We start from the raw sequence: 15942 nt of genomic DNA, 5'->3' as shown, positions 1-15942 counted from the left end.
CATCCCACCCTCGCCTTCTCTCATGTAGTTCAAAAGTCTGTTCTTTACATCTGTGTCTCTTTTGCTGTCTTGCATACAGGGTCGTTGTTACCATCTTTCTAAATTCCTTGTATATGCGTTAGTATACTGTATTGGTGTTTTTCTTTCTGGCTTACTTCACTCTGTATAAGAGGCTCCAGTTTCATCCACCTCATTAGAACTGATTCAAATGCATTCTTCTTAATAGCTGAGTAATACTCCATTGTGTATATGTACCACAGCTTTCTTATCCATTCATCTGCTGATGGACATCTAGGTTGCTTCCATGTCCTGGCTATTATAAACAGTGCTGCGATGAACACTGGGGTACACGTGTCTCTTTCCATTCTGGTTTCCTCAGTGTGTATGCCCAGCAGTGGGATTGCTGGGCAATATGGCAGTTCTATTTCCAGTTTTGTAAGGAATCTCCTCACTGTTCTCCATAGTGGCTGTACTAGTTTGCATTCCCACCAACAGTGTAAGAGGGTTCCCATTTCTCCACACCGTCTCCAGCATTCATTGCTTGTAGACTTTTGGATCACAGCCATTCTGACAGGTGAAGATCACATACACGATTTATGTGAAACGTCTTATTGTTTAGTCACTAAGTCATGTCTGACTCTTTCTGACCCTATGGACTGTAGCTCCCTCTGTCCATGGGATTCTCCAGGCAAGAACAATGGAGTGGGCATGCCACACCACTTTCAGGATCTTAGTTCCCCAGCCAGGGATTGAACCCTGGCCAGGACCGGGAAAGCATCAAAGTCCTAACCACTGGACTGCCAGGGAATTCCCATCTCCTGGATGATTTTTAATTGACACAACTTGGAGCACAACTCGAGGAGATGCCTCTGACCTCTAGTGGCTGGAGGCCAGGGGTGCAGCTAAACATCCTATAGCACCCAGGGCAACCTCCCCACAGCAAAGAACCATCCAGCCCACAATGCCAGCAGTTCCAGGGCTGACAAATTTGAGTCTATATATACACATATGAAGGAGACACAGGTTTGATCCCTGGGTTGGGAAGATCCCCTGGAAAAGGAAACGGCAACCCACTCCAATATTCTTGCCTGGAAAATTTCATGGACAGAGGAGCCTGGCAGGCTACAGTCCATGGTGTCACAAAAGAGTCAGACATGACTGAGTGTGCACACACAATACAAATGGATATAGATTAATTTTTTTTTACAAAATTTGGATAATTTTTATTATGGATACATAATATTCCCAATATTCTACTGTCCATGAAAATGATGGGACATGGCACATTCTATTTACTGACCCTTCTTTGTTGGATGTTTAGGCTGTTTCCTCTCTGTTGTTGTTAGAAATAATGCTATGGTGAATATTTTTAATCTACATCTTTTTGCACTGGTCCAGTTATTTTCCGGATGGATCCTGAAAACTGAGATTGCTCAGTCAAAAAGACTAGGAAGTCGGCATCACCTTAGCCTCACGACTGGGATGTGAGCATGCCTGCTTGCCTACAGCATCACTGGCAGCAGGCTTTCCCACTTCTTGAAATCCTCAGGGTGCTTGTGGTACCCGTGTCTGAGCACACTCAGAGTTCTGGGATCGTCAGGCTGGCGTGGGTCTTCGGCCCTGGCACTGCCTCTGTTGAGCACTCCCAGCGTTGTAAGGGCAGGATTCTCGTATCCTCTGTGCTCAGGGGTTTCTCACCACCTCTGTTTACGGCAGGTTCCAGACACATCAGTCAGGCTGCAGCCAAAGTCGACGTTGAATTTGACTATGATGGACCTTTGATGAAGACGGAAGTCCCAGGGCCTAGATCTCGGGTGAGTTGAGCACACTTGAGTGGTGTGTTTCAGAAAAGAGCAAAAAGGGCCCATGGGGCAAAAACACAGCCATGCTGAGGGCCCTGTATCGTTAGCTGCTTTCAGAGAGTTCACCATTAGAGATCCAGAACTTTAAACCAGGCCATCCTTCCATAAGAAGTCAAAGAAGTCTTTCTAGAGGATATGTTCAGTTCAGTCGCTCAGTCGTGTCCAACTCTTTGCGACCCCATGAATCACAGCACACCAGGCCTCCCTGTCCATCACCAACTCCCGGAGTTCACTCAGACTCACATCCATCGAGTCAGTAATGCCATCCAGCCATCTCATCTTCTGTCGTCCCCTTCTCCTCCTGCCCCCAATCCCTCCCAGCATCATAGTCTTTTCCAGTGAGTCAACTCTTTGCATGAGGTGGCCAAAGTAAGTTATCAATTGCTGTAATAGTGCTGCATAAAGAACAGTCCCAAAACCTCATGTTTTGCCATACATCAACATGAATCAGCCATGGTGTACATGTGTCTGTCCATCCTGAACCCCCCCTCCCACCTCCTTCCCCGCTCCATCCCTCTGGGTTGTCCCAGAGCACCGGCTTTGAGTGCCCTGCTTCATGCATTAAACTTGCACTGCTCATCTGTTTTACATATGGTGATATACACGTTTCAGTGCTATTCTCTCCAGTCATCCCACCCTCGCCAAGTTGCTCATGCATCCATGGTTAACTGGCAGTTGGGTAGGCAGCTGTGTTGGGTTCATCTATGTGCCTGAGGGATGACTGGCCACCAGTTGATCTAGGTTAGGCTAGTCTTGGGTCGCTGTGGTAATGTGGCTCCGCTTCATGGGTCTCTCATATTCCAGCCAGCCAGCCTGGGCTTGTTCTCACGGTGATGGAAAGGAGTACTTGCCCTATGTCTCTTGAGCCAGGCTCCCCACTAACCTACCATTACCTCCACCTCATTCTGTTGGCCAAAGCAAGTTACATGGCCTGTTTCTGAGCCCAGTGTCAGGGGCTGGGGCAGAGCAACCCACCAACAGTGAAAGAACCTGACTGTGTGATGTAGCACAGGGCGTGTATGGCAGATGCCTCCCTGAGCTTGATCTTGAAGGGCCACAAGGAGCAACTGGCAGGAGTGTGTTCTGTTCTGGGTGAGGGGAATGGTGACAAGCCTGCAGGGGGACAGTGCATGGTGTGTGAGAGACTTTGGGCAGCTCAGAATCCCTGGAATCGATGTTAGAGACACAGACAAATGTGGCGAGGGGTGTTGCGGCTTCTCCCCAAAGAAGCTACAAAATCTGCATACACCACACTTTGCAGGTCTGGTTAGCCTTGATTCTGGGTTGTGAGTCCAATACTGTTTCTAATGTTTGCATCTAAAACATAACAGTGTAAACCTTTGTGATACAAATTTATTTTTTCTCTGCATATTTTGCAGGTTTTATCCATACACAGTGTCTTTGTTTTTTAAAAGTCAAAAGATGTTTCTTTTGACATTGAAACTATTTAATAAACTAGAAGTCTTTGTGCTCATGTAAATGATTGTAGCTATTTTGCATGGTCTTTTGCTAACAAAAGAAGACTTTTTTCATGCATATTTCTATTGATGAGGGGTGAATTTTAATTTAATATTAGTAAAATAGCTGGAATAAATTTCATATTCTTATCATGAATATTATTCTGTATTTTTACATGGAAATATATGATTTTATGACACTAATTGCTAAAGTTTACTTTCTGTGACTTCTTTTCAGAAATGAAATCCTTGTAGTAGTAAAACCCCTAGTTTATAATTCCCAGCTGCTATGTACAGTTGTACAAGTGATTTATGGAATGTTCAGATTATAATTATAAATGGTGCAGATTTCTATTTCCCTAATGGTGTGTTAGAGCTTTTTTTTCCCTAAGTAAAAAAAGAACCCATGCTTTTCTGGACATTAGATAAATATCTTTAGCTCCATTTTTTTGTGGTTAAATATTTTAGTTTACTTGATTGTTATCTTTGAAGTGTCTGACCCTCCAACCTGTCTGTTGTACTGGTAATTGAACTGGCAAGAATCATTTCCCACCAACTATTTCTCTTAAGGATTTTAAAAAATATGTATAATACTGTTGACTAACTATTAAGTTACTGACATGAAGAGGGAAAAGCCCCAAGACTTGGGAAAAGATGAAAGATTTTAAGCAAGTGTATGTCCTTGCTATGATGCTTTTTTTCTTCTCTCCTGCAGGAGCTAATGAAACAGTTGAATATAATTCAGGTGAGTGGGGATGAAATAGCCATCCTACCTTTGCTTCTTGGTTACAACTTAATCTGTGCTGATTCTTTTTATAAAACATGCTTTTGTTCTAAACGTTCTTTTTCCCTAATTTCATCTGTTATTTCTTCTTTGACTCGTTTGGTTTTTTTTTTTTTTTTAATATTTAATTTTTTATTTGGCTAAGCTGGGTCTTAGTTTCAGTACGCAGGATCTTAGATCTTTGCAGCGTGGGGGATCTTTAGTTGTGGCATGTGGGATATAGTTCCCTGACCAGGGATTGAATCTGACCCCCCTGCCTTGGGAACATGGCATCAGCCACTGGACCACCAATGAGTGGTGTCCCCCATTGGTTATTTATATAGTGTAATTCCCACATTTTGGTGAACTTGCCAAACTTCTGAGATTTCTAATCTCCTTCAACTGGGGTTAGAAAACTTATTTTGAATGATTTCAATCCTTGGAAATTTATTGACCCTTTTTTATGGCCTGGCATGTGGTCTATTCCAGAAAACGTTCTGTATGTGAACTTGAGAGGGACATATACCCTGCTGTTGTTGGGTGGGGTGTTCCACACGTGTTTGTGACATCTGCTGATTTTGAGTGTTGTTCACATCTCTTTCCTCGTTAATCCTCTGCCTGGTTGTCCTATCCGTTATTGAAAGCCAGGGACTGAAGTGTCTAGTCTTATAGAATTATCATTTCCCTTCAGTTCTGGCAGGTTTCGCTTCATGTATTTGGGGCTGTATATCAGGTTTCCCAAGTGGCTTAGCGGTAAAGAATCTGCCTGCAATGCTTGAGACATGGGTTCGATCCCTGGGTCAGGAAGACTCCTGGAGGAGGGCATGGCTACCCACTCCAGTATTTTTGTCTGGAGAATCCCATGGGTGGAGGAGCCTGGCGAGCTGCAGTCCATGGGGTCGCAAAGAGCCAGACGTGGCTGAGCAACTAAACAACATCAGCTGCTTACATGTTTGTGAGCTTCTTTGTGGATGGACCCTTCTGTCATCATAAAACGCCTGTCTTTACCTCTAAGAACGTTTTGTTTGTTTAACCATTTCATCTGATATTAGTATAAAACATCCAGCTTCCTTATGATTACTATGAGAATCATGTATCTTTTCCTACCTTCTTACTGTCAACCTAATTTGTATTCTAGAATCTAAAATATATCTCATGTAGATGACATATCACTGAATCTTTTAATCCAGTCAGACAGTTTCTGATTTTTTTTTTTTTTTGACTTGCCTAATCCATGCACAGTTAATGTTACTATTGATATAGTTGTATTTACAGGTTCGGTTTTATTTTCTGGTTTTTTAAATGTATAACATTTGTTTATTTGGCTGCACTGGGGCAGTGGCATGAGGGATCTAGTTCCCTGACCAGGGATTGAGCCCAGGCCCCTTGCAGAGGGAGCAAGGAGTCAGCCACTGAACCACCAGGGAAGTCCCCGGTTTTATTTTTTGTTCTCTTTCTCTTGTCTTTTTCTTGTTCCTCACCTTATTTGCTACTATTTTTTTGGTACATAATGTGAAAATCTTCTAGTGTACCATTTGCATTTCTTTCACTATATAATATATATATTATATTATCAATATATAATCACTATCATTTTTTTAGTTTTCTTAGGCCCTAAGACTTACCATATACATCTTAACTTTCCAGAATTTTCTTCAGATTTATTTTTCAATCTTTTCTGTTGGGATAAATAAAACACATACAGAAAAAAAAAAATCATCAAATACAAATCCACAGCATCATAAACGATTATAAAGCAAATCACCTATGTATTGATAATTTCCTGCAGGGCAAAAAATCCTACACTGTCAACAACCACAGACACCATCTGCCGGGGTCCAGCCCCGGTGGATCCAGGGAATTCGAAGCGTGGATGGCGTCAGCGAGGAAAAAACTTATTTATTTATTAATATAAGATTAGAATTAGGAAGAAATAGTGTAGTAGGAAAATTAAGTGGACTTGGCTTACCGGGAAGGCCAATAAAGTTCCAGACAAGGAGCTTGCACCATCTACATTGGGCCACCGGCGCCCACTTGAATATCTAAGGGTGCCCCTCCTTAGGCTCCATTTCGCGCGGGTCTTAAAAGCCAGGGCAAGTAAGTAGACTTAGTGAGCCGCCCCGCTCCAGATGGGAATTCAGCCTGAAATTGGAGTACAGAGGAGACACGGGGGAAACCAGTCCAGCGACTGGCTCCGTCCTCTGTTGTTCAGAAGGCCTTTTATACTTTTGATAAAACATGGAGATCAATGGGTAACACAAAGTGATGCAGCGTTAGCAGCCCAGACTCTTATCAAAAACCAGGCTTTTCTCTCTGCATACCTAATTGTATACACAAGTCGTAGGTGATTTACATCATCTTCTGGCCAAAAAGGCCAATTAACATTTTACAGCCTTTTTTCTCATAAGGGTTTGTCAACCAGAAGACTTATTTGTGTTGATCTTCCCAAAGTCTGGTGCCACTCTCAGAAAGCACTAAATATAGTTACATTCTTACATAGCAAGGACACAAGAGGAGTGCAGTGATATATAACTAAGAGAAAAGTAATTAACTCAAAAGTCTAGTGTTGCTAACATCAAAACTACTATATATCTTTTTCCATATCCCATTTACACTGATTAACATCCTCCCAGGTGCCTAAAAGATAAAGAATATGGAGGCCTGGCAGCAGTCATTAAGTCAACAGTGAAAACCCTCTACCAATATAATTTTTAACTCTTTAGAAAAGGTTCTGTATCTTTAAGATACAAAAAGCTTTTAAGCTTTTTTGTGCCTCTCGCAGTTGTGGGGCTGTAAGCAATTCACAAGCTGTAAGAGGTTCGGGGGAACCTGTTAGGCAAGCTAGAGAGTTATCAGAGGGGGTTTAACTGAAACATCCCTTTCAAATGCAGAAGACTAAAGCCCTGATTTGACTTTTTCCAGAGAATATTAGAAGCGTGGAAAAGCAGGCAGATTCTCATTTTTGGGGGGTGGATGCTCAGGAAATTCCAGGGGGACCCCTGAAGTCTGATCACGTCCTTGCGTATGTCAGCTTCCTTCCTCATGACCTTGTCACGGGCGGGATTCTTATGCTGGCTCCCGGCAACCATCCATGTGTCTTTAAATGGTCAGAACATGGTTTGAACCCAGGTCTCCTGCACTGCGGGGGCTTCCCAGGTGGCGCTAGTGGTAAAGAACCCACCTGCCAGTGAGGGAGACGTAAGAGACACGGGTTTGATCAGGAAGATCTCCTGGAGGAGGGCGTGATAACACACTCCATTATTCTTGCCTGGAGAATCCCATGGACAGAGGAGCCTGGTGGGCTACAGTCCACGGGGTCACAAAGAGTCGGACACAACTGAAGTGTCTTAGCACACATACTCCTGCATTGCAGGCAGATTCTTTACTGTCTGAGCCATCAGGGAGGCCCTTTACTTCAGCAGTTCAAGCTTAGTCCTGAAAGACTGAGGGTCTAGGGAATTTCAGTGATCCAGTCTCTTCTTTCCCCAAGAATGCAGAGGCTGTGCACTTTTTCTGCAATTATGAAGAAAGTCGAGGCAATTACCTGGTGGATGTGGACGGCAACCGGATGTTGGATCTTTATTCCCAGATCTCCTCTGTCCCTATAGGTAAGAGCTGGAAAATAAATCCTTGGATGGAGCTTCTCTCTCCATGCTTATCTGGACTTCAGTCACTCCTTCCAAGAGACACATCCTTGTGTGTGTGGCCAGACACTTCCCTCAAGGGCAGAGAAAAAGAACAAGTCATTTGCAGAGGGTACATTACAAAAAGAACTTTACATGTCTTTTCTCATATACTCCTCCCCCAAAACCCGACAAGTATGGGTCTGGGTGAATATGCCTGTTTTGTAGGTAGATAAGCAGAGCTTGGAGAGGAAGCACAGATAGGCTGTGATGTCCAACGTCAGCAGTCTTAGGACTCCTGGAAGAAGGTCGGAGGTGGGGATTCAGTGACAGTGGTTAATTAAGGGTGAGCTTGGTGGGGGGGCGGAGAGGGGGGAAAGGGGAGGGAGAGAAACAGCAGAGGGCAGAGGGCAGGTGAAGAAGGATGAGGTCTCAGCCAGAGACCAGCCACAGCCTGATTCCATGGGGCAGAGGGGGTGGGGGCTCTGGAATGTGAATTGCACCCCAAAGTCAATCCCAGACCAATGCGAAGAGGCTGATCTGTTGGTCCCCCTGGGCCAGTCGGGTCATTGCGCATCAGCTGCCAGAGGGAAGGATGTGTCATCTTTCAGGCAAGGTGGCTTCCATTCATCAGGGGCAGTTTGCCAGAGGAGGTGTCTGGAGCCACTGTCAGTGTCCCCCTCCCCCCAGTATACAGGCATATGGAGCAGCTGGGAGAGGGGTGGCTGGCCCAAGAGAGTGTCTCTCTCGGCAGGCTCGCCTCCTGGCCATCCAGAGCAAGGCTGTCCTACTGCAGGAGGGAGAGGCAGGGCTGATGGGCACATGCTGTTTGTGGCTTGGCTGGTCCGTGTTTCTTTGGCCGATGGAGTCCTCACGGCATCCGCCGGTCTGTAGGCTGAGTATCTGTGAAGCCTGTCCCTTCGTGGATAATCCTGGAGCATTCACAGCTCCCCACCCCCCTCCAGCCCCCTCCACTCACCCACTTAGGGTCTTTCCACAGAGATCCACCCCTCCATTAGGTTTCCACGCCTCCTCTGCTTTTGCCAAGTTGGGTCCCTCAAACCTATTTATTTCCCTTGAAGATGAGATCCAACAGCAGGCAGATAGATGACTCATTGTTTCTGCTAAGTTCATCATTCAGAGATGCCTTGGCCTCTGACGGCGACTTGGAGTCTGAGATTTACGAATCTGTTTCTCCACGTCCTACCAGCGTGAAAGGGGTAAAATCTCGCATTATCCTGAAACCATGGGCCCGTCTCTTCCTGGCTAACCCCTACATCCTCCCCACCACCACTCAGGGCTCCTCCAGGTCAAGTCCCCAGCAGCCAGCTTCTCTGTGGGGCTAGTTGAATCGGGCTGATCAGACTGGCAGCAGTTGTTAAAAGACCAGAAGTTCTAGGAGTTCTAGAAGTCCCCGGGGGCTCAGTGGTAAAATATCCACCTGCCAGTACAGGAGACACAGGTTCGATCTCTGACCCAGGAAGATCCCACATGCCCTGGAGCAACTAAGCCCATGTGCCCCAGCTTGTGAACCTGAGCTCTGGAGCCTGTGCCCCGCAACGAGGGAAGCCACCACAAGGAGAAGCCCGCGCGTCACAACTGGAGAGTAGCCCCAGCGCTCCCAAACTAGAGAAAAGCCCACACAGCCACGGAAACCCAGAGCAACCCAAAATAAATACATAAATAGGATTATTTTTTATAAAGACCAGAGGTTCTGAAAGTTCTCTCTCTGGCCACCTTTATTCCTACATCTGTAATTATTGAAATAATTTTTTTAACTAATAATTATTGAAAATTTCCTGTCTGGCATAGTGTCTTCCAAGGGCTTCCCAGGTGGCCCTAGTGGCAAAGAACCTGCCTGCCTGTGCAGGAGCTGTAGGAGACTCGGGTTGGATCCCTGGGTCAAGAATATCCCCTGGAGAGGGGAATGGCAACCCACTCCAGTGTTCGTGCCTGGAGAATCCCATGGACAGAGGAGCCTGGCAGGCTACAGTCCATGGGGTTGCAAAGAGTCTGCTGAAGCAACCTAGCCCGCATGCATGTCTTCCGTGTTTTCTCATTTAATCCCTACAACCATCCTATAATGTCAGATCTCTTAATATCACCTCAGGCCCATCAATAGGGAGTCAGGGTTCAAGGGGTTTCAGGGTTCCCCCGGCCGTTTCCAAGGAGGCTGAAGGTTTGCACCAATGACTCTGCCTCCTAAGCTTACTTCTATAATAGCAGCCTCCAGACAGCTGCCCCTGCCCTGCAGTGTGGGCAGGGGAGGGGGGGGCCCATGACATCAAAGACTTGGGTGTGCAGGGACTTCCCTGAGGGTCCAGTGGCTAAGACTCTGCACTTCCACCACAGAGGGCACAGGTTCAGTCCCTGGTCCGGAACTAAGATTCCACCTGCTGCTCGGTGTGGTAAAAAAAAAAAAAAATCCAGGCATAGGATTTCCTGATCAGAGGTGCTAGCTCTGCTTTCATCTTTCTTTCTGAAGCCAGTACGAAAAGTTGCATCTGTGGCTTAATGTGATTCCCTGACACTGCCTTTATCTACTGAGGCAGAAAAGTCATCAACATCCAGGCAGCATGGTAAGAGTCAGAGCCGAAAGACCTCTGGCCACAGGTCAGTTGGAAAACCCCCCAGAGTGTTCCTTCCTTGGGAAACAAGCAATTCCCAACCTTGGTCCCGGCACCCCTGGGCATGGGGTGGGTGGTGGAGAGACTGAGGAAGAGTGTTAATCTCTCTCTCCCCTGGTCCTCACACCACTGCCCCAATCTACACCCTCTACCTTCCACAGAGTGAAGTTACAGGGCTTTTCCCAGGCAGGGCCCCAGGAATGGGCCTTGGTATGTGAAAAGGGTTGCAGGGTTGGAAGGGAAGGGAGGGAGCAGGCGATGGAGTGAGGGGCAGGGGACCCCCGGATACGATGCTGGTCTCTAACTGTATCTTCCTCTCCCCAGGTTACAACCATCCTGCTCTCATGAAACTTGTCCAACAGCCTCAAAATATGGTGAGTGCCCAGGGTTGTGTTCATGGAGCTTCAGAGGGTGACTAGGGCAGCCTTTGGAAATGGTCCATCCATTCAGTCCTCCCTGAAATATTTGTTGAGTCCATACTGTGTGCTAAGCCCTTGGAGCGCCTTGGCAACACGGCGCCCTGCTCCCACAGAGGCACAGTTAACCACGCACATAAGCAGAGAATCACAGCCATACAAAGCGCTCCCAAGCGATGCAATCAGTGCTGTGTGGGCACAAGACAATGACCATGATACTAATGAGCAATAATTAAGAGCATAAAATGTATAAATACTGTGGCCAGCACAGATCGAATATTGCCAGGTCTCTGAGGTGGCTACTGTTGTTATCCCTGTTTTACAGATGAGGGAGCTGAGCACAGAGAGGTTACGTATTTGTCCAGAGTCACACAGCCAGAAGAGATGCTGGAGATAAAGAACCCAAGGGAGCTGGGCTTTTTAGGGAGGGACGGGCTGGGGGTTGGGGAAGAGTGGTCCCTGTAGGGAGTGGAGGGTGGGAGGGAGAGGTGCGAGGAGCTTCAAGAACAAAAGAGCCAGGCAGGGTCCAAGACTGATGGGGTCCAAGGCAGGGGCCGCGGGCAGCTTCTCATCCTGGGCATTGCTGCCGTCTGGAGCTGGATTCTGCTCGGTGGCGGGGGCCTTTGACTGATGACGCTGGCAGTAACACACACGGAGATGTGCACACACACTAACCGCACTGTGTGTGTGTGTTTAGTCACTCAGTCGTGTCTGACTCTTTGCGACCCCATGGACCATAGCCACCAGGCTCCTTTGTCCACGGGGTTCTCCAGGCAAGAATATTGGCGTGGGTTGCCATGCCCTCCTCCAGGGGATCTTCCTGACCCAGGGATAGAACTGAAGTCTCCTGCATCGCGGGCAGGTTCTTTACCATCTGAACCACCGCGGAAGCGTACTACTGAATGAATTTTCCCCTGTAACCCAGTGTTTCTCAACTTTTTGTTCCTATTATCACTTGCTTAAGGGGCCTTTTTTCCCCTTTTTTGGCTGCACCATTCTGCATGTGGGATCTTAGTTCCCCAACCAGGAATTGAACCCACAGCCCCTGTAGTAGAAGCATAGAGTCTTAATCACTGGAACACCAGGGAAGTCTCTCCAGAGGCTTTTTAGACATTATTTTCCTAATTGTCCTCCCCAACCATGAAACTTTAATACCACCCTGTTTTAATTTCCTGTTGCTGGCATCACAAACTACCACCAGCCTTAGGGATTTAAGACAACAGCCGTTTGGGGTCTCACAGATCTTGTGGGTCTAGAATCCAGTGAGCAAAGCTGAATGCTCTGCCTAGCAGCTCACAAAGCTGAGGTCAGCTCTTAGCTGGAGGCTCCAGGGGAGGATCTGCTTTGGGGCTCATTCAGGTCGTTGGCAGAGTTCGTTTCACGTGGTCCCTCCACCATCAAGCCAGCAGTGGATGATCCAGCTCTCTTTGTATCCCTTCTCCGCCTCTGCCCGAGGTCGCAAAGGACTTGTGTGGTTGCAGTGAGCCCACCCAGAAAATCTAGGATTGTCTCCTTTCCGAGCTGAATAGGAAGCTTAATAACATCTGCAAAGCCCTCTGCGCTGTGTAACATATTCACAGTTGTGGGGATGGGATAAGAGTAGGGTATCTTGTTGGAAGCCGTAATGTTGCCCACAACGCATCTATGATACATGGTGTGTATATACGTATGAAGAAGTGTGAAGCGTTAGTCACTCAGTCATGTCCGACTCTTTGCGACCCCACGGACTGTAGCCCGGCAGGCTCCTCTGTCCATGGAATTCTCCAGGCAAGAATACTGGAGTGGGTTGCCATTTCCCTCTCCAGGGGATCTTCGTGACCCCGGGATCGAGCCTGCATCTGCTGCATTGCAGGCAGATTCTTTACCGCTGAGCCACCATGGAAGCCCCCCCTTACTTCTAACAGCACATGGACAGAATCGTACTGCGTGTGCCCGTTATCACGTCTGGCTTATTTCACTCAAAAGCCATCTGGAGATGTGTCCTTGGTAGCCAAAGGGCATCCATCCTCCCGGCTTTAATCGTTCCACTGTGTGAACGCACTGTAATTAGCATCCTACCTACCTCGGATGAGCATCTGAGTCACCTCCCACAAAGGCCACTGCTCTGGACCTTCCAGTGTGTCTGTTGGTGACACAGTCATGCGTCCCACGATACAAGGTGTAGATAAAGGCAGTCCATCTCTGCAGAAGTGTGCACACACAGTCAGCCTCCGCAGATCCCCAGATTCCCGGACAGTTTTCCCTCTGGCCACTCCCCAACCCACCCCCCACCCCGGGCGCCACGTGTCATTAGAGCTTCCATTTTTCTCAGAGTGTGACATCATGTCCACACATAAGGGGTGTCATTCCCAAAAAGAAATCAAAGAAAGACAGGACTGAAAGCCTGACCGTGGCAGGAACCAACTCCTATTGGTTTATAGTGTTTGTATACTTGACTGTCTCGGGTCTCAGCTGCAGCCCGTGGATCTTTGTGCGTCATGCAGGATCTTTGGTTGCAGTGCACGGACTTCCTGGGCTTCCCCCCGCCCACCCATGGTTCGGTGGGTAAAGAATCTGCCTGCCAGTGCAGGAGCTGCAGGTTTGATCCCTGGGTTGGGAAGATCCCCTGGAGGAGGGCGTGGCAACCCACTGCAGCATTCTTGCCTGGAGAATCCCGTGGACAGAGGAGCCTAGTGGACTACAGTCCACGGGGTCGCAAAGAGCTGGACACGACTGAGCACGCACACACTCTAGTTCAGCGCGCAGGCTCTTCAGCACAGGCTCAGTAGTTGGGGCAAAGCTCCACATCATGTGGGGTCTTAGTTATCCAGCGAGGAATCGAACCCATGTCCCTGCACTGTAAGGAGGACTCTTAACCACTGGACCAGCAGGGAAGTCCCCTCTCCAGCCATAAAGAAGCAGCAGAAGATAACAGGAAAGAACTCAGCTCCTCTTTACCTGTGGGCCGGTGTACCTGCCTGGGAGGGACCTGGGGATGGTTCTCACCTTCGATGGGTTGACAAGTTCCGGGGCTGCTCTGGCAGAAGCCTCGTCCCCCCCACCCCCCAAACCCAGGGTGTCTGGCGAGGCCTGTTGGTGTCTCCAAGTGTGTGTTTACATTCAGAGCCCGGCTTTGTTTCGAAACGTTCTGCGGATCCCAGATGCCTCAGCAGTTGGTGCTAAAAAACTCTGTCAACAAACATGCCAGACACATTTGCCGTGTCAGCTGCCTCCGGAGGCAGAGTGGCCCCAACAGCATGTGATTTCCAGGCCCAGGGATTCTGATTTGCGGGGGCAGGGGGGTGGGGAATGCCCTGTGTCCACCTATCCCTGCCAAGAACCTGAACACTACACCTCATCCTCCCTTCCCCCACCCAGGCGGGGACCAGTCCTAGCTCCCCCTCTTCCAGTTGGAGTTTCCCATCAGCGCCTCTCCATCACTCCCTCCCACCTCCATGTCCATTCTCACCTCCTCCAAACCATCCTCCAAACTGCTCTGTGCCTGGAACCCTCTCCTGGTACCCACTGCCTTCAGGATGCCTCCCAGCTCTTCCTCTTCACATCAAAGCCCTTTGTGATCTGGCTCCTGCTTCTTCAGCCTCATTTCTTTCTTTTTTTAAAATTAATTATGTCGTTCTTGCAGAGGACTGGGTGTGGGGCAGGGAGACTGGCACAGCCTTAGAGAAGTGACCGTTGACCGCCACAAGCTCAGCAGAGTACATCTGAGGCATCAGACGGGACAACCTTGATTGACATCTTCCAGACTCTTAGCAAGAGATGTGCTCAGGTGGTGGTCATGGTGTTTTACCTGTCCTGGGCAGGCTATTGCCAAGTCATTGAAGTCCTGAGATGGTGCTTATCAACCCTTTCATACCCCAATCACATCATCTATAATCCATGTGCCGGGTCACCTGGATCTAACCAGTTGCAGTGAGAACTTCTTATTTCCCCAGGGCGGCCTCATCACACTGCTCATGGGCTGTACAATAATCACTGGTCATTGCCTGTGCCTGGTCACTGCAATGAATGATGAATGCTGACTGGCATCCGTGGTACTTTGGCTGGGCTGGCCGTAGGGCAGCTGACCTTGTCAGCTAAGGCATCAGTGTGATCGCCAGGCCTTTCCACCTGAGTGATTCTGTCCTAATTTAGGACTAGCTCCTGCCTCATTCGTAGGCTGTGTCCTCTCACTGGCTCCTGACGAGCACCCAGGAGGGCATCCTCATTTTCTCAGATAAGGACCAGAGAGGTTAAGTGACTTGCCCCAGGTTGCACAGCCACGTAAACCAAAGCCCATTCTCCTCCTTCTGCACTTTACAGCTGCTGAGTCTGATGGCAAGGATTCTGGAAACCTGTCCTCATTGATTCTGCTACCCAGAGTCCCAGATACCTTCTGTTCTTAATGAATGTCACGCTTTGCCGAACAAGAACACCGCCCCCACATCTTGCCTGGGCCCAGAGAGGCAGTCAGCCTGGCCATCTCCCCTGCGAGCCTCTTCCCCCACTCCCTGTGCTGGAAATTCACCTCCTCCCTGAGCTCATGATGTGTTTCATTTCCTCAGAGGCACATTGACTGTGTGTGTGTGTGCTTAGCTGCTCAATCGTGTCTGACTCTTTGTGACCCTATGGACTGTAGCCAGCCAGGCTCCTCTGTGCATAGGATCCTCCAGGCAAGAATACTGGAGTGGGTTGCCATTTCCTTCTCCAGGGGACACAATGAATGTCCTGAAGCCAAAACAAAAGGCCACTCAGCGGCTCCCACAGGCCACCCAAGGTCTCCGGTCTCTGCCAAGCCTACTTACCAAGAGCATCTATAGTTTCAGGTGGAGGCTGCCTGCAATACCAGCAGAGGCTGGGATCGGAAGTCAGCCAACCTGGGTTTGACTCACAGTTCTGCCTTTCTGTCTGTGTGACTTGAGGCAGGTTGCTTGACCTCTCTGGTCCTCCATTTCCCCGGCTCTGCAATGAAAAGGGTTAACTCCCCCCATTGCTTATTAGACCTAGCCAGCTAGTCACAAAGAAGAAAAATCAACAGAGACACGAGGCTACCACAAAGTCTAGCGGGCCACGCCGAATCGCAGTGCCACAGAAGGATGGGTACTGGGGCCCACCTGTCCTTGAGTTTCCTCCTGTTTGGATTTGCGCTGAGTTTATTTACACAGCTGAGTCTGAGAGAGAGGGGTGCCTGAGAATTTCCAGGCTCAGTCAATCCTTC

At 48.3% G+C, this 15942-nt stretch overlaps 1 protein-coding gene across 1 annotated transcript in view; it reads left to right on the top strand.

The window, feature by feature from the left end:
• Window positions 1–15942, top strand: part of ABAT (4-aminobutyrate aminotransferase) — an 87126-nt gene that overhangs the window by 51276 nt on the left and 19908 nt on the right. Inside the window, exons 3-6 of the mRNA XM_068968918.1 lie at window positions 1717–1814; window positions 4035–4064; window positions 7573–7690; window positions 10657–10706. Of these exons, the coding sequence (XP_068825019.1) occupies window positions 1717–1814; window positions 4035–4064; window positions 7573–7690; window positions 10657–10706 (296 nt within the window). The remainder of the gene's footprint in view (window positions 1–1716; window positions 1815–4034; window positions 4065–7572; window positions 7691–10656; window positions 10707–15942) is intronic.

The sequence above is a fragment of the Capricornis sumatraensis genome, chromosome 3 (assembly GCF_032405125.1).
Source record: "Capricornis sumatraensis isolate serow.1 chromosome 3, serow.2, whole genome shotgun sequence".
Classification (NCBI taxonomy): Eukaryota; Metazoa; Chordata; class Mammalia; order Artiodactyla; family Bovidae; genus Capricornis; species Capricornis sumatraensis.
Note: the sequence above shows the minus strand (reverse complement) of the source record. Positions and strands in the feature narration are given on the sequence as shown.